Below are 20403 nucleotides of genomic sequence, written 5' to 3' on the forward strand. Positions count from 1 at the left end.
TACTATTTAGTAATACCCTACTTAACTTTTAGTTCTAGTAAACGTTTTTTACTTAAAATAGCTCTGTTTCTGAAGGTAAAAGGGTAAGTACGGTAGTATCTGAGACACCTGTATATACAATATATATATACATATATATATATATATATATATATATATATGGATTGTTCAAAAAGTCATTGCGTTTTTTTCATTTGATTATCAGGTGTGTTTATTTAATATACGTAATGAACATTAATCAATGAATATATTGGCCGTTTTGTTCGATGACCTGCCATCTCCCAGGCAACTTCATAATACCACGTTCATAAAACTTCCCATCCTTCTCTGCGAGAAACTTGTCTAGGTGCTGTTTGATGAGGTCTTCAGAAGCAAACATTTTACTATTCAAGGAGTTTTGCAAGGAGCGAAAAAGATGGAAGTCTGATGGTGCAAGGTCTGGGCTATACGATGGATGTGATAACATCCCAACCATGTTGCAACAATTTTTGCCGAGTAATCAAACTTGTGTGTGGTCTCGCATTGTCGTGGTAAAACATCACACCCTTACGATTGATTAGCTCGGGATGTTTCTGTGCGATGGCATCACTTAATTTCTGCAGCTGCTCACAGTAGACATCGGAATTAATCGTTTTGTTCTTTGGAAGTAGCTCAGAAGACTAGTCCCTTTCAATCTCACTACATTGACAATATTACCTTCTTTTGGTGGATCTCCGCCTTTGCTTGTCTTTCCGGTGCTTCACCTCGCCTACTCTTCTTTTTCAGCTGACATTGTTGTAAATAATCCATTTTTTGTCGCCCGTGATCATATGCTTCAAGAATGGATCGTTTTCTTCGCGTTTGATGAATTGATTGCAGATGCTCATGCGATTCGTCAAATGAATTTCTTTCAACTCATGCGGTACTCAAACATCGAGCTTCTTTACGAAGCCTAGCGATTTCAAATGGCCATGTTGGAACACTTCCAACGGACACTTTTAGAGCGATAGCAAGAACTGTTGAATGCTTATTTGCTTGCACCAATGCTTTCATCGTCGTCAATCTTGGAAGGCCTACCGGAGCGGTGAGCGTCTTTGACTGAAAAATCACTATCATGGAATCGGGCGAAGTTCTGACACTGGTGTTTTTTGACGACATTTCTGCCGTAAACTCGACGCAACTTTTCCCTTGCTTTCTTTCCTTTTTTGTAATAAAACAGAATATGGCGAATATGCTCTTCAAAATTTTCCATGTTCCACAATTGCAAGCATAAAACTCGATCGAATCGCGTCAACTTTTTTTTTGACTTTTTAGGTTGAGTGTCAACAAAACGTGCGTAAACATGATTTGATATTCATGTCATGCATACAAATAAACGTGGACAACGTCATCTATTGGAAAAAACGCAATGACTTTTTGAACAATCCTATATATATATATATATATATATACATACACAGGATGTCCCATAATTAATTAATATTTCAGGGAGTGAACAAGGATGAAATTTTGAATTAAAGTTCCTTTGCTAATTTTGGCTCATATTTATTTACCATTTATTTATTGATTTATTGATTTATTAATATGAAAAATTAGAATAAAGTTTCAATCGGGATACATAGCAAGCGTGAGGAGTTCTATGACAAACTCCGGTTGCATGCTATATTGTATATATATGGTATATCTCATTTAAAAAGGGGAAATGATTATTTTGAAAAATATTTCAAACAAAAATTGATGAGGATCAAATAATGCATTATATATAGGCATATGCGATGGATCTTGAATGGCATTGTGGAGGTCATATCAAGATCGATTTGAACTTTTAAAATAGAAACTCATATCTTTTATTGCATATTTTTGTTGACATCAAAACGTTTTCAAAACGCTGGTTACAAGCCTTTTTAGTTGACATCTTTCTATATTATGAGACTTCAAAATTTCGATATCGTCGGCGTTAACATTATCCAAGACACCGTAAAAGTCGCATGATCGAATTACACTTCTTCGGAGTGCTTGATTAAAAGTGTAAATTCAATTAGAGGTGTAAAATTGAAAAATATAATCACATGAAAACATTTTTGAAACAAAAGTTTATTTTTTTATGTAGAATAAGATTTTGTAGTAAAAAATATAAGTTCTATTTAAAAAAAACAAAGTTAATCTTGATTTGATTTTCATGCTTCCACTCAAGATCAACGTTTTTTTTTGTTAAAATTTATCTCCCTCGATATCATACAATTTCGTGAAAACATGATCTAGATATTTCACATAGTTCCGGAAAAATTTTTTTATATCAACTTAAATGGAACACCCTGTGTATAATGTATATACAGCAGAGTGCATATGAGAAATCAACTTTATTCTAATTTCCAACTTGATCGAAATATAAATTACAAGCTTTATTCTTTTGTAAGTGATCTATTATGATTTTATAATGAAATTATACATATAACAAAATTTATTTAATGTACTTATAGGTAAATTTTGTTATATGTGTAATTTCATTATAAAATTATTTAGATTTATTTAGAAAGAAATCTTAAAAAATAATGTGTTAGAATGACGTGTGACTTTTTGAATATTAGACATAAAAAAACAAAGTTAATAAATAAGCACAAAATGTAGATTTTATCAGTGTTATTGTTCTCAGTAGGGATGTTCGATCTCTAAGAAGGGTTTAAAATCAATTTTTCTCTTTATGATTTCATTTTTGCAGATTGATTTTCGATTTCTCTACAACCTACAACGAAATTTCTAACATGTGATATAGTAAATTAATAAATATTCTGGAGTGCGTTCAGATTTCCACCCGAGAGAGATGCTCCCTAAGCATCATTTTATCCTTGTTAAATGTTAAACATTCTTGATGAGAGATAAATTCCCAAGATAAATTAGTGAATAACAAGGATGGTACTTGGGTAGAAATATGTAATTGGCTAATATTTAAAATATACTACGATTTAAAATATACTATGTCTATTATTACGCGTATCGATAGATGATGGCTCATACTTTGAAAATTTTTGGGTATTTCAAAAATCATCGAAAAGCAAGTGCTGTTACTTTTCTATCATTGATGTACGTTTTTGTTTTTTACCCTCGTCATGGAAATGTAAAGGAATGTTAAGCAGCGTTATGCAATTAAATTCTGTATGAAACTTGAAAAAAAATAGTTTCAAAAACAGAAAAAAGCTACTTTATTGTCTCAGTTTTTAGGAGATACAAGACGTTCAAAGATGAAAGGAAAGCTGTTGAAGAATAGCGCTTTCCCATACGCTATCCTTAATGTTTCTGAAGCTATTTTTCCAAATTACACACAGAATTTAATTGCATAATACAATACATTTCCGTGACGAGAGAAAAAAAATCAACGTGCATTTCTGCAACGTGCCGACCGTTTGAAAGATTTGAACTCAACTAAGAAGGATCTAATCATATACTTGAGACTTTATCTAATTATAACTTTGACTTTCACTTTTCTCATGCAATCCTCCTGAGAAGTATAAAAAAATCATTTTAATTACTATTGATAAATCCTGTATATATTTACAGGGTGGCGCACTTAAAATTATTTTCTAGATTCTAAAAGTATGCATCAAATTGAGAAATATGTTCAGATAAAAATTTTGTGACTTCGAGAACATAAAATGAAACCATTGATTTGGCCTTGGGTTCTGTCAAGGTCAGAGCAAGGTCACTTTAAATTTTTTTAATGGAACTCCTTATTTTTGTAACACATCTCGAGAATTTTTCAAAACACTATAATAAAATATTTTTTCGTGAAAAACAGTTTTCAACAGAACAAGTTATAAGGGTTGAAAATGAGTATCGGCGGCATTATCTAAGGTATCCAAACAGCAATTAAAACCTCTTGAATGTTGTTCATGTTCTTAATAACATTTATTAAAATCAAAGTTACTGAAGGTTGTTCCTCTTGTTTCCATTTTTATTCATTTAAAGTGTTACTTGTCATGAGTGAAATTGTGGTTAAGTTTAACCACAAATTAATCGATAAATGAAAAACCGAGCCTTAGTAACAATAGTAGTTGTAGAGTCTTTCTTTAATGAAGCATTTTACTGTACAAATAAATTTTTATGAATTCATCTTTAAAAGATCTTTCCAACGCAATCTCTGGCGAATTGATTCATGTTGCGATCAGAGATCGATTATAGATAGATCTTCAGTATATAAATCGAACATCCCTATTGACTAGGGTTATTATTAGAATTTTCTTTTTTTAGCAAATAAATTTTAAATAATTACTATTTGAGTTTAATATATTCGTGTATTTTATTTTAATTTAAAAATATTTTGAAGAAATAATTACGGCCTGAATTAAGAAATGAAATTTTTTGCATGTAGCATGTGTAGCAAGTAATTGTATGTGTAATATATGTTTTTAATTTAAGTAATTTATAATTATTGTAGCTATTATTATAGTTGCAGTAGTCAGCAATATTTTGATTATAATTGTAAAATTAGAAATATTAGGGTTGCACGAATTTGACATATTTCGTGATGCTTTTCTATTGAACTATTATACATCTTTGTATTTTTTAAATTTTACATCTCAACTTTATACATTTAGTATTTGATTTTGTGAATTCAAATTTTAGATTTTAAAAAATTGGATATCTAAGAATTAAATTCTTATTTTTATTTTGAAAGTCTCAAAACATTTATCACATTTAATATCTTATGTATTTAGAAAACTACTTTCATGATACTGTTTTTAAATTTGATGGAATTTTTATTTAAATTCCGCGACTTTAAAAATTTTTTAATAAAATATTTGAAGCTTTATTTTTTCTCGTTCTCTTATGGCTAAGTGTCACGAATTTAGACCTAACTTATTGTTAGACTTAACATTGAGCAAAATTATGCGACTTCATGAAGAGATCTCTTCTTTTTCTTCCTCTTCTTTTTCTTTTTCTTCGGTGAGTTGAAGAAAATTTTGAATCAGAGAGAAGAAAAGAGAGTCTAGTATGTGCGAGTGGAACGGGAGATAGGGCGAAAGAGGGGTGACCTGTGTCTGTTGCCAGGCTGAGCATGGAGGTGTCGTGTCGCAGATGGCAGATCCCAGCCGTGAAGAAGAGCAAGTTACTCTGTTGGGTGAGGAGGGCCTCCGCGCCGGCGGCCAGGCTCTCAAGCTCGGGTAATTAATGTGTGGCGTACATCCATTTAATGCAGAGCGTGGCGACTGCTGAATACGTCCCAAGAAAAGATAAATAGATGTAAAATCAAAATTTCGGTCCTTGCATTAGAATTTAAGTTTTCTTAAAATCCATTTAAAATAAAAACTGATAAATATTGTTTTGTCTTGCTTTTTTAAAATTCTATTTTGTATAAATTCGTTTACTTTACAGCAGTTAATACTAAAAAACTATTTTATTAGAATTGAAACATTGTATGTCCATAACATTTATCAGAACTTCTAAAATTAAATTGTTCAGTTCATTTCCATTATTTGTTTATTTTTTTTGCATTTTACTTCGCCTTTTATTTAAAACACGATTTTTCTTTAGATTTTTTGACGTTTAAATTGTTTTCAAAGTTACATTGCTCCTTTTCAAAGTTTTTAAATATTTATTATAAGCTAATATCTCTTGAAAGTTATACATATATGAATCTTATAACGGATTAATTTTATTTATTGCATCTCGATTACAATTTCATTTAAATTTCTTTTTTTATTTATATTCTGAGTTCTATTAGATTTAATCCAGGATATGTAATTCCGAATCATCACGTTCTGCATTTTAATTTCCACATGACCGAGAATCAGTACATAACGTCGCATGCCTATAGTTTGTGTTGCAGAATACGAACTCGATGCATTGCTGTATTTTGCAATAGTGCTCGGTCACTAACACTGATCCTCAAATTACTGACACGAGTGTATATGTATATCTCTTTTCTTGACAATTCTCTTTAACAAAAATTTTATTACTTTAACAAATATTATACTTCTTTGTCACTTTGTATTGTGACTAGTATTATCTTTATTTTTATATAATACATAAAGCTGTTATATAATTTGTTATACATTATTTTAATAGTTTTTTTTTTCAGAATTACTTTATAGCAGCATGCTTAATATGAAAGATGAATAAATATCGATGTTTATTAATCAGTAATCCGAGGATCAAGAGTAAGTCAGGAAATGTGTAGCCAAATAAACAAAATAACGCGGTGAAATATTCTTATATGTACTTTCGAACGCGTATTGGGACCGAAATGTCGTAGAATCGAAAATGAACCGAGTGTTTAACACGGTCTTTATTATATTTATAAAACAACTGGTCAAAATATCACTTTTTTTCTCTTTTCGAAGTGTCATACTCAGAAGATTTTTTTCGGTCTGAACATGATGTCGTCAGAACGACATTATTGTTTGCGTAACACACCAGGATTTTAAATAAATTGAGATAAAATAGGCTTAAGACGCCATTTTTAATCCATTTTGCTCAAAATATTAACGTGCTATATAAATTCTGATATCGTGTTCGACACGAAAAAAATCTTTGTAATTTGTACTATGATGCTTCGGAGAGAATTTGATATCGAATTGTATAGTATGTAATATCTACTACACTTACAGTAAATTATTCTTACGTAAGAAATTTCAGTATTATCGTTACAATATAATAAATTATAAGTTAATAACACACTTAAAAAATGAAATTTGAAAATTCGAGTCGTTAAGAGTTCCTTGTATATCTAACATCTCTAGTGGGAAATTGAAGTTCTTTGAATTCTTACAGACTTTCTACTGTTTAGAAAATTCAAAACAACTTTAATTTTCAATAAATCTTAATTTTGGAATTGAATAATGATCATTTGCAGCTAACTAAAAAAATTCTTTTTGCAGATAATTTGTTATTATTAAACATATGTATAATTGTTGCAAGAGAACGCTAATATCAGCGAGTACTCGATAAAAATCTGCGATAAATATCGTATTAAAGACTCGGTTTTCGCACAGAATTAAAATTGCGCCCAGTACAGAGTTTTCCTACGTACGCAAAGTTCAAGGAAAAGAAAAGTTTCGTAGAGAGTTTTAATCAAAGAAGTACGCCGCATCATTTTCGAATCTTTTTTTTCCTCTCCCCCCCCCCCCGCCAATCTTCTCCCTTTCCTCTTTCATGTAATCATAATCGCTACATCGAAGACCCGGTACTCACTCTAGACCCTAGATCCTAGATAGTAGAGATGTCCTACGTCAGTGTGTTCTGTGATTACAGCAGCACCTGTATACTGCGGCAGACGCCATAGGAGCACATTATAGGAATCCGCTCAGGCAAGCTGTTATCAACCGTTATTATTTTCGAATCTTGTTTGCAAAAATATTTTCTTTGCCTCGATGTTGTTGCCTGTGTCTATCCAAGATTCTAGTCGCTCAATGAACGGAGTCGTACTTTGCGTTGCTGGAACACCCCCTCGCAAAGACCGTTTTAAGTCCCGTACCCCTTGTCTCTCGACGTGCGAGGTTTCCTTTCCCCGTTGAAGTTCACTTGTGTCCACTTCATAAAAAAATTTGTATAATCTGAATCGTTCCCCGATTTTAAAATTGTTTCTCAATTTTTATATGTCAGAGATTTAGGTCGGTATTCATAGTCAGTTCTTATATTTAAAACCACTTAAGTACAGTAGAGTATTTTAAGATGTCATAAATCAGAATCAAATTAACGTCTTAAGACATTATTTAAGATGGTCTTGTAATAGGAACGGACTATAAACGCCGATCAGGTTCCTAAAATTATAAATTCCCGGATTTTCCAAATTTTTTTCTCATTAAGGGGATTCTAATGTTTTCTGTTTTACCGATTGAATTTCGATTGATTATTTTTCATGTGAATATCTTTATAATTATTTTTACATAACTATTTTTACTAGATTTAAAAATCTTTTTCTACAATTAAATTCTAAACAATAATGTAGTCCAAGCTAGCCGACTTTATGTCAAAAACGAAAAAAAGTTGGAAAATTATAATTTTTTTATTGGCTTCTAGCGTCAACTCATAATAATATTTGCTTTATGTATAAGTTTTATATTTTGTACAAAACAATTTTGGTTTGGACGAGGGATTACATGAACAAACAATATTGAGTTTTTTAGAATTAGACTTAGATATCTATGAGAGCTTAATGACTTAGGAAACTTGAGCGTATTTATGACGTACTCTTTTCGGATGCGAGCTCGGTATGTGAATCAAAACCAGAAAACCCTTGAGAAAGGAGGATCAGAGGTGCAGCCTCTAGGGAGGCTTTTTTCCCGCACGAACAGACAGCAAACGAAGCACGAAGATTGGACGCGCATGCAAGGTCGCATCAATTTACAAATTCGCAATAATTGCGATACGAAATTATTTTCCTTCAAATGTACAAAGCTATCTACCGAACATGAAGGAACAGGACGCAGCCTCGTTAAGAGGCTCGCTGATCCTTTCTGACCGCTGTGCTTCAAGCTCTGTGTCGGCAGGATGCTCGTAGCAGCTTTTTTGTTTGACAGCATCTTCTGCTTCCTTTGTGATAGTCGTTCTGTAGCTCTGACTTTCCGTGTAGCTTTATCTTTTTTATATGTTTGGACCCTTTCGGGCTCCTGTTTTCTCGGCTGCGCTACAAAATCATTATCCGAATATTATCATTATCCCAGATGTTTTATCATTCGGTGGATAACAAGGATAAAACAGTATTTGAGTACATCCGGACGATTTTGAACATGATCCGATTGATCAGACGTGCCCTGTGTTATTCTGATGGTCTTCAACCTTCAAGACGCTTCTCTACTAGTTTTCCTCGACCCGCGATCTCTCTCGCACTCTTCTCGCCAAAACAAATTCTTTAGATAGCTCCTAGTCGCTATTTACTCGAGATGCCTAGAGTCCCTAATACAGAGTTCATATAGAATCTGACCGCTTAGTATGATTGTTTTCATTAGTCAATCCTCAACTCACTCAAAATAGTAATATCAATCAAAGTGTAGCATACATTAAAAGAATATACATTCCACATCTACATTATTACATATTCATATATTCACATCAAATTCACACATATATACACATACACATTAAATTTACATAGTTATTTTGTGGAGCGTGGCCAGGCTCTATATTATGGAGACTCTAGAAGTCCAAATAATTAAAATAAAAAAATAATCGCGATTAAAATATACAACTCTACCGATTAAACGCGACCTTCTGGGGATGTCGATCATTCGTCTGCTCTTCCTAGCTCGATATTAAGCGCGATCTCGCGCTTTATGATGGCGAAGGGGCGTTGCATTGCCGCAGTTGCATTGCTCTTGCGTTATAGTGTGCATGTGATAATGTAATAGTACGTCAGTAATAGTACGAACAATATGTCATGATGTGTCAACACGTAAATCGTAATATATGCTTAATGAATCGATAAAACAGCGATACCATCAGAGTTTGGTCTTCACTTTAGGATATCCTTAAGGGGATCCTAAAAATCGTCTGTTTTATCGATTTAGCAGGATTTACAGACATAAGATTTACGTCTCATTAACACATGATTGCATACTATCAATATCACACACACATACATATGTATACATTTTTATAACGCATTTTTGTATTGTATTAGATACTAAGTCTAATTCTAATTGTTCATGTAAACTATTAGTTTGGATTACAATTTCATATAGATTGCAAAGCTCTCATATCAAGCAAATCACGACAGTTTTGCATTCCATATTAGATTAACGAGTAACACTGTTTTTTGGACCGCTTCGGATTTGATTCATGTAGGGTATTTTGTTAAGTATTTGTAATGTAGAATCACGTAGAAAAGTTTATATACTGAAGGAGTTCAAAATTATGAATCATTATTTTTCAATGAAAATCGAAAAATCTACAAATATCATAAGCGATAGATTGAGTGAACATCAATTCTGGTTTTTCCTGCTTAGTGTAATCTTAAGAGAAAAAAATTGTAAATTAGTTTCATCTAAAAAAATAAAACTAAATTAAATTATCAATATTTATATAATAATTGATACATACTGTATCAATGTAAAGGATACATTAAACGTAAAAATATTCTAATATATTTTTTTTGCAGCTCTCACATTGACTGAACACTTTCTTTAATCATATTTTTATTCTCATATTCCCTCAAAATGTATATATCTAGAGACACGATAGTATTTCGGCGCTAAGTAAACGAAGCGACGTAGCGCAAGACACTACCGTGCTCCTTTACGAGTCGGGGAAATCTGGAAACATGGTTTTCAATAACGGCTGAACTGATGAAATTTTATTTGATGCTGACGAAAGTTATCGCTCGAGTTGTATAATGAAAGTGCTTTTATTTTTTTCTTACGATCGGAGATATTTCAATGCTAATCTCTGAATTTCTGAATTTTATTATCATTTTAAGAAACATCGTCATTATTAATTATCATCATTATTAACGTTGATCAACAGAATGTATAGCTGCAGCGTCTGGCGCTAGATGGCGCTAGAGACGTCGATCAGATGCCTAGATAGAAAAAATTAAAATTTGGTTTGAAAATAAAATTTGATTTAAAAAATAATAAAATATCATCTGTTTTACTCTTATTCAAATTTTATACCAAATACTTATCCAAAATTATCTTTCAAACTTTATACTAATTTTATCAAATAATATAATATATAGATACTACATTATGTATGTGATATAAAATTTCTATAGAGAATACTTTATATTCAATAAAAAATAAAATTTTCTCTTAAGATCACAATAAGGACGAAAAAATATCAGAATTGATTCACTCAATTTATCGCTTATATAATATTTGTACATTTTCCGATTTTCACTGAAAAATAACGATTCACCATAATTTTAAATGAGCATATAATATTTTTTCTACGTGATTTTACATTGCAAATATTTAACAAAAAACTCTACACCAAATCCCAAGTGGTTCAAAAAATAGTGTTACTCGTAAGAAATGGTAAAGATTTCAATTTTACAATTTTTTTCCGTTCTCGATATAAACTCCAAACTCTCAAGGACATGTATTAATGCGTATACTTTAATTTTGGAAAAGGATTTTCAAATCTGTCAGAAAAAGAAAAAGAAATTGCGATTCACAAGTTATTGCGTTTAATTGATAAATCAGACTATAGAATCTCCTTAAATTCTTATTTCTGATTAGAACCTCTTGATCACTTTGAAGATATTTATTTAATTCTCTCACAAAGAAATTTTCAAATAAATCGTCAAACCTACAGATTTTTTTTTTATAATAAAGAGTTTTATCATTTATAAGCTCAACAAATTTCTTTTACAAAAACATCCTTTACAATTGCAAAATTCTTGCAAATTTTTTGTTTGATTCTGCTAGAACATAATTGTTCACAACTACTATTGGTAAAGTACAATTTAATGCCATAATCCAAATTTTTTTAAATGGATTTTTGTAAGAAGCCCTTCAAATACATATATAATTATACACATAAATAATTATACACATAATTATACACAAATATCAGATTAAAGGAATTATATATAAATTGTAGTGCTTCTACATTGCAAATATTTAATAAAAAACTCTATATGAATCAAATCCCAAGCGGCCCAAAGAATAGAGCTACTCGTAAGAAATGGTAAAGAAGATTTCAATTTCACAAATTTTTTCCGTTTTCGGTATAAATTCCATCTCAAAGACACATATTAATGTGTATACTTTCTGGAAAAGAATTTTTAAATCTGTAAAAAAATATAATGGTGAAACCAATATGCGTGTGAACATGTGTGAACATTCCAATAATGAAAGTGTATATTTTTATGACCGTACATACTGATTTATCATCTTTATGCTGTTATAATTTAAAAATTATGAAATTTCATAAAATATTAATATAATTAATTTAGAAAACTAAATTTTTTCGAATTTTTTAAAAAACAAAATTGCATTTTGCTAAAAAAATCTACAACTGACATGCAGGGTCTCTTAGGTATCTATTAAAATTCATAAATATAATATTTGTTCATGCTTATATCATAAACGTTAAGCTTATAAATGATATATTTCTTTTTTTGGTTATCGAAGAGAGCGATTTGTGTAGATCTGATATTATTTGCGATTTACATTTAGAAAAATTTTCCCTTATTAGTGACGTTTATCAATAAAGAATTATTGAAAATCTAAACTTTTCTTGACTATCTGTGTACCAAATCAAATCGCATATCTGTGTACCGTACTCCAAATATTTCAGAATGGTTTACAAATCTGTCCAAATTGCCATAGTCAATTCTCATATAATAGATAATATCCTATCCTCTTTTTTTTATCCTTGAGGATGCTTCAGCAATCAGAATCGCATTTAAAAGACAAACGCGATTGTTCGCTTTTATGAATAACCGTTCAATTGCGCAAAACAAAAAAGGTCTGTTTTTTTGGCTGACTTTTGCAATTTATCTTTTTTCCTCTTCTTTCCTCCTGGAGAGAAAAGGAAGAAAGATGAATTGATGCAAAAGTTCAGCAAAAAAAAGAGCAGACCTAAAGGCTCTCACTCATTTTATGTCGCAGTTTACGCGTTGATGAAAGAGAAAAAAAATCGGCATGGATTGTGCTGACTGATAACAGTTGATACAGTTTGATACAATCACTTGTTTAACACTATTCAAGCAGAGAAAAATTCAAACTGTATCGAGTACTTTTGATTTACGATGAGAATGATCGAAATCCGCTCGCTTTCCAGTCCGACACTTGCGCGGCAAAATTATTGTAATAGTTTTCACACTGTAGTGATACAGCGTTGTAAATAACAATAAATGATGATGGTGTGGCCATGGGTATGTATAACAATGTTCTCTTCCTTTTTAACAAAGGATTGTTTGTTTTTTTAATGTGCCGCTTGCTCGCATGCCTTCGCACACGTTTTTATCTTCTGTTACTTTAATTAATTATGTGGATCATTAGATCGTTAAAGATACCTCGTTGGATTTTATCTTAAGATTTATGGATTTTTTGTGCTAGACTTGAGAGTATTAAAAATGTAATATTTATTTTATTTTATTACAAATTCAATTATTTTTATGGAACACTAATTTCTCAAAATACTATGTCCGAATATTAAAATAAACATATTAAGACTCCTGAGTACTCAGCTAAAGAACTCTGCGTTGATGATGGCGACACAGAATTAGACGGCGGCCTAGTGAAACCAGTAGCCACACACATAAGCACGAACCCGTGCTCTTGGCGAGCCGAAAGCGAACACATGTACATAGGCTCTTGTTTTTGTGTGTGTTACAGCGCCTCGCCACGATAAATGCTGAACTTATAAGCTTGGAAAAGTAATGTTTTGAAATTTGTGCTGCATGCCATTTCGTTATTATTTCCTTGTGAAAATGTGACTTGTCTCGTACTTATGAAAGTCTTAAAAATGGGCAGAAACTACATTTATCTTAGAATTTTATACATAAAAGTATATATTTAACTCATTTCAACAGCTGTTAAACTGTGTGCTTCTGCCAGAATATAGGTCCAGCGATGCGAATAATACGAATGATTACGTTAATTTGATCAACTTCTAATTGATTAGAAAAGAACTGGGAATCAGACAAGTCTGCTAGCAACGTCGATTCTAATATAATTCGATCAATTATCTTTTTCTAAGAAATCCTTGCCTTTTATGATTTATTGACTACAAGGGAGAAAAGGACAGTTTTCGTCCATTTTTACAAGTGATTTTTAAGGCGATTTCATTATTTAGATTTATCCAAATTGTTTTTATTTACAAATGGCATGTATTATAGCATAAATTAATGTGTCACTTCTCGCCTATGTCATGTTCTAACATGGCCGCGACGACTACTCAGGAGCCTAAAAAAAAAGTAAGATTGATTGAGATTTTTTTAAGATACAAAATGTGTGTAAAAAATTTTTTACTCTTCACTTTGCTAAATTTTTATTTTGATAAACTATATCTGTGGAATTCATTGATCAATATTTTATAAAATAAGGAAAATTTGAAGTTATCAAGATTTACGAGCGCGCGCGCACATATATATACATATATATATATAAAATATTCGAAGATATTAATGTCGAAAAGTTTTCCGAATTGTAACAAGAACCAACGAAACTTCTTTAATGATCTAAGCTTGGCTTATGTCATGCTTTACTCAAAAATAAATTCTTATTTCTCGTTTCGCAGCGATGCGAATAATACGAATGATTATGTTAACTTGATCAACTTCTAATTGATGAGAAAAGAATTGGGAATCAGACAAGTCTGCTAGCAACGTCGATTCTAATATAATTCGATTGATTATCTTTTTCCAAGAAATCCTTGCAGCTGCTGAATAAAATAATCTTGGCTTATGAATTTCTTTCAGATTGTTTGATAAATAAGAATTTTTTACCTGTTTTAATATTTTCACTCTTATTTAAAATTTTTTTGTAGATATGATTGATTTGTTAAAATCAAGAAATCTTAAGACATTTTTATAAATTAATATTTTTACTATTTTTGTATATAAATATGAAATTATATTTATATTTTAATTTATTTTATGTTTTAAATACATATACAAATTTTTGTTTTAATCTATTTCGACAACATTTATTTATTATATTTTTTATTTATTATTATATTTTTGTTATATTGTATAATCGTAGGATTTAATAATTTTAGTAATTATACATATATAACACAGAATTTAACAGAAAATGATTTTTTTTTTTAACACCAAAAGAGACTAGTTATTTCTCATAGTTTTTTGGAATTCAAATCTGATTGAATTATTCTATCACATTACAATTTTCAGAAATTTATGATTAAAATTGCAAAAAAGGACTATTTTTACGTATTTTGTCATATCATAATTATAAAATGCGACTTGCTGAGGAAGTACTCTTGTATTTAAAATTAAGTATATTAGGACTTTCAGCCTCAAAAAAAGTTTTTGTATTCGTCATGATTAATAAGTAATGTATTGTTAATATAAAATCTATTACGGAAAAGTTGTGAATTAGATCATTCACAATTTACCAAACAGTTCCCAATTTTTTAAAATTTAAACTTAATTTTTTTTAAATCACTGAACACAAATCTGTTGTCATAACTGACAAATTTAAACTAACAGATTCTATATGGCGGATGTCAAAATTATATATTTATATATTATATATATTATATATATTATATATTTATATATTTATATATAGATGTTTTTTATGATATCGAGCATGAGTCCAATGTTATAATTGACAAATTCAAAATAGTGAATTCAATGGCGAATGAAAGGGTACATTCTAAAACATTCTTTCTTCTCCGAGGAAAATTTTACTCAAAATATATAGTACTCGTAATTTATACTATAGCATATACATATATAGTATAGTATATAGTATATACATATATATTGGGTTGTCCGGAAAGTTCGATTAACTTATATAATTTAATAAATGTATACTTAATGTAAAATTTAAATTTTCTGCGTTTCAATGTCCCTTCAACATCGGCACGAATTTTCCGGACAATTTAATAGAATAAAATCTTCTTTGATGAGAACGTTTTGTGAAATATAATCTAAGAAATGGACCGATATTGTTGCAAAACACAGTACTCATTAAATATTTCAGTCTACCTAAATAACTTCTGAATAGTTCGAGATATAAAATTGAAATTTATAGGGATATAATGGAATCATCCACCTTAATATTCTCGAGGAAGGAAGTGTCGGAAAATCTTAAATGACTAAAAACATTGGTACTTAATTTTGATTACAAGAACATTTCTTCAACACATCGTATGTCGTAATTATAATATGACGTGATATACGTGATATAATACGTGATATGAAGTATGTGAAAATAGTTTCTTTTTTGCAAAATTCTTTAACTGCAAAATTCTCAAAATTGTGACGGGATAGAACAATTCTACAATCAGATACGGATTCAATATCAAGAAAAAACTGGGAAATGACTACTCTTGTGTGTGTTTTTTTTTTTAAACTTGTATAATTATGCTGTCTGTAAATATATATAACAGTTATTTATATATATTTATATTTATAAATAAATATATATATATATATATATATATATATGTGTGTATAAATATATTTTCTTTCTTTGTTGCATTAATATTAAATTATATGAGCATTTGATCGTGATTTGACTTGCTACCAACTATCAGCGAGTATTTAATTTCCATTATTATCAATTTTGTTATTGTATTCATTTATGTGGCAGTTTCTATAGTCCAACAACTTGACGAACTTGAGGTATCTTGACGTAACGAATTGTCTTGATTTTGTACTGCTTATAAAACTGCATTTTGGTTTCATCTTTAAATGTGATTTTAAGATTTAAGATTTAAGATATAATGTTAAAAAGAATTTTACAATTATACGAGTATATATATATATATATAAGAAGATATGTATAAAGATATCGAGAGAAATAATATTAATAAAAAAGATATTAATAAAATCTATAAATCTGCGCAAAGATATTACAATAAAATTGTAAATTTAAAATCTTCAAAAATTTATTAATCTTTATGTAGTACTAGCTATTATTATTATTATGTAAATAATTGTTATAGTTTCCATTACAAAATATGTCGGAATATTGAGATCAATTTAAGATGTCTTACGAGCATTGATACAATTAAATTACATATTAATTATTCAAAACTGAAAATAAATTCGACAAACAATGAGATGACTTTGTTGAATATGTATTTAAATTCATACAGAATTATTTTAGCATTAAAGATCCAGCTTAACCATTTAGAATTTTCATTTCCGATTTGTGGTTACATTGCGGTTTTGTAAGATATTTTATATTGTTTCGTTGCAAAATTATAAAGCAATTTCTCAATTATTAAAAACTGACTTATTTGATAATCGTCAGAAAATCAGAAATTCAATTATGACAATGGTTAATTCTACATCATCATCTTTCTATTCGTTTCATTACAATCTCATAGCATTATACGTATCAGAGATATTGAGAGATCACATCATCACTTTTACTCGTGATTTCCGCTTTTACGATTGTCGCATGATCAAGAGATATCTCAAGTTCGTTCAAGACAATGAAGAAGGTAATGAAAAAAAATCGAAGAGAAATCCCGCGTAAACGAGAGACAGAGTGGTGAGCTGGAGCATTGTGGTCGTGTCTAGTGTGGCTAATGTGGTTGTGTCTTGTCTGTTGTGTCGTCAGCAAGAGCACGCGGGCTTGAATCCTACCGAGTCCATGACACGCGCGTTGATTAGCGATGATAGTATCGCCCGCCAGTCCGCCCTTGGCCCTGTTCAACTGGGGTATGTACTCCCATTACTCCTTCCATCTTCGTCGTGCTAGGTCCCAGGAATCCGAAGAGTTGAATGAATCAATTCCGGAAATCGCGGAATTGATAACCGAGTTTCCAAATAAAATAACACATGATGATCCAGAAATTCGAGAAAGCAGACATTTGAGCATCTCTGAATCATGCACAAGGGGGAGGGTGCAAAAACACAAGATCAAATCCATTTTTACATTCCTTCTTTTCATCAGTATATTTTACTATTTATGGTATATTTTACTATTATTTACTATAATTAAATCATTTATTTTTAATTCCCTTTCGTATATGATTAGCTACTTTGGCAGATGTGTTTTTAAATAAAAATATAACTTTCCTTGAATTTTAATTATAGTTAAAAAAATATCAGCCTTTTTTTGCAATTTTGGTTGTAATACCATTGATTCAATTATAATTCTTTAAAATCAAATAGTAAGCTCATAGTTCATTTATTTTTGAAGAGATTTTAAAAAAGAATAAATATCGATACAAGGTGTGTCCTAAGTATGCTAAAAGATTTAAGGGGTGATTCCTCACACACACATTCAATGATTTGCACAAGAAAACTTATCCGCAGAAAGTACGTACTAATGGAAGGTCTGCATTTTTAACACATGCTTTAATTTATTAAATCAGCTCTTTTTGAGGCCACATTTTCAAAACATTGAAGCAACGATCTTCTATCAAAATTATTCGATCTACTATAATCATTATCTAATATTACTTTTAGTTTCTTCGACGATATTAATTAGAAAATTCTCTTCTTAAGTAAGTCGAAGTTCAAAATAATGATTCATCTATAGGTATCTTACAAAATCTTTGTCTTACAAAATCTTTGTCTTACAAAATCAAAATAATAAAATAATAATGTACACGCCGTGTGCGCCACTTCTAATCCATGCGTAATGTGAAGCGCTCATTCGTTAGCTTAAAATTGCTCTCATTTAAAAAATTTGAATAATTTTGCCAAAGGAAAAAGTTGCTTCTTTTGGTATAATAATGCTGTGCAATCCGCGAATTCTGGAACACCCTGAATATAAAGATAATGCATTAAAGTAATATTTATATTTTTATTATATATAATATACAAATATATATATCAAAATATATATAGAGTATATTAAAACAAAATATATATAGAGTATATTATTAACAAATATATATAGAGTATATTAAAAAAATTTTTTATTTAATAATAAAATTTAGTATGATAAATTGCAAAACAGGAGTACACACATTACATCGACTAACAAAACTGAATATTTATGAAAAATGTCCCTACATAAAAATTTTTATGAGGGGCTATAATCACCTTTGGTATATAGCGAATGCCACACGCTATGGATGATTATAGCTTCTCTTATTGTTAGTATCGAAAGAGTTAAATTGATATTTTGATCATTTTCAAATCTACCCTCCTCTTTAACGCAGATATAACATAGACGTTATGTTTCAGAAGCTTGGCATTTTCATCTCCGAAATTCCTCATTTCTCGAGGAATTTCGAAATCCAGATTTTTAGATTATTTCGATGCTTGGATTAAAACGACAAAATCGTCCTCTGCAAATTCGAATTTATGCGATATTCGATCCCTGGAGATTTGGATTCTTGGAGTTTTTAACGCTTTGGATACTTGGTATCTTATTACTTCGACTTATTTTAGATCCTTAGAAATCTAGATCTTTGACTATGTCATTGAAACTATGTTTTCAATATTTTGGATCCTTAGAGGTTTGAAATTCGTGAAAATTTGAAACATTAAGTTAAAATCCTAGATTTGCATTTTTATCGCATATTTAATGCTAAATATAAACTTTTTATTATACGAATATTACGAATATTATATACGCAGTGTTATACGAGAAATGAATAATTATAACAGAAAATCAAAGAATTCCAATATTCGAACCTTCAAGGATATAAAGATTTAGAAAAATACATTGAATAGTATTAAAAGAATATAAGGGCTTGAAGTAAAATTTTACCCATACGTACATATAGTAAGAGATTTATTAGGTTGTGTATATAATCTTAATTTTTTTTAATCTGAGATAATTGCTGGAAAATTTATATATACAGAATGAGTTATTTACTGTTATTTGAAAATAATTGAAAAAATATGCAAAAAATTTCAAGCAAAACGTATGTTATACACGTTGTACAGTTTGCAGAGAGACAAATCATATTAATTATAATCATCAATATCATAAATAAAATACATAAAATCAGTTTTTGAAAAAAATAGATTTTTCAAGATCATGAAAATTATCGCCATTTTTTATGTAGAATTATATAATATTTTTTACATAATACGATTCTTTTAGTTATTCTTAATATAAAAATTTTAAAGTAGATTCGTTAAAAAATCACAAATAGTTTACAAATAGTTTACATCTGTACTTATATTTTATTCTTTATTTTAACATAAATATACAATATTTTGAAAATTATTAATTTTTTGATAATCAATACTCTTATTCTCAGAGTAATAAGAATAAATAAATCAATTGGTATAAAAAGAAAATAGATAGTTATTTTTCAAAAGACACAATTGTATACTATAATTAAGTACATTTTGTTTTTAAACAATTATGTATTTTTTCTTTCCAGACTATACAACTTTTTTTGAAAAATTTTCATTTTATGCATATTTTTTTTTAGTTATTTTCAAACGATATGTTAAATAATTAATTTTTGTTTATATAGTGAAAATAAAAGAAATTAGAATGCTAAAGAAATTCTCTCTTTCTTCGTATACAACAACCTGATAAAAATATATTTATAAGCAAATCCCATGGCACAATTATCCGATCTATATACTGGATTTATTCCTGTAACACACGTTGTATGCTGTTTTGAAGTTTGTCGTTCAAAGAGTGTTTCAAGGATTCCTAGGATTCCTAGTTGACAGAAGTGCTCTGAGGTATGTAGAAAGAAAGAAAGATAAAGAGAGAAAGAGAGAGAGAGAGAGAGAGAGAGAGAGAGAGAGAGAGAGAGAGAACTACAGTACGTACAACGAATAACTACTACTACTTACCTTAACCGTTAACGTTACGTACGTACAACTAACGTAAACCGTAAACCGTACTAACCTAC

At 29.8% G+C, this 20403-nt stretch overlaps 1 protein-coding gene across 1 annotated transcript in view; it reads left to right on the top strand.

Annotated features, from left to right (window-relative positions):
* Positions 1–20403, top strand: part of LOC105625673 — a 28876-nt gene that overhangs the window by 5299 nt on the left and 3174 nt on the right. Inside the window, exon 3 of the mRNA XM_012206996.1 lies at positions 5026–5138. Coding sequence (XP_012062386.1) covers positions 5026–5138 — 113 coding nt within the window. The remainder of the gene's footprint in view (positions 1–5025; positions 5139–20403) is intronic.

This window comes from Atta cephalotes, assembly GCF_000143395.1.
Source record: "Atta cephalotes unplaced genomic scaffold scaffold00003, whole genome shotgun sequence".
Taxonomy (NCBI): Eukaryota; Metazoa; Arthropoda; class Insecta; order Hymenoptera; family Formicidae; genus Atta; species Atta cephalotes.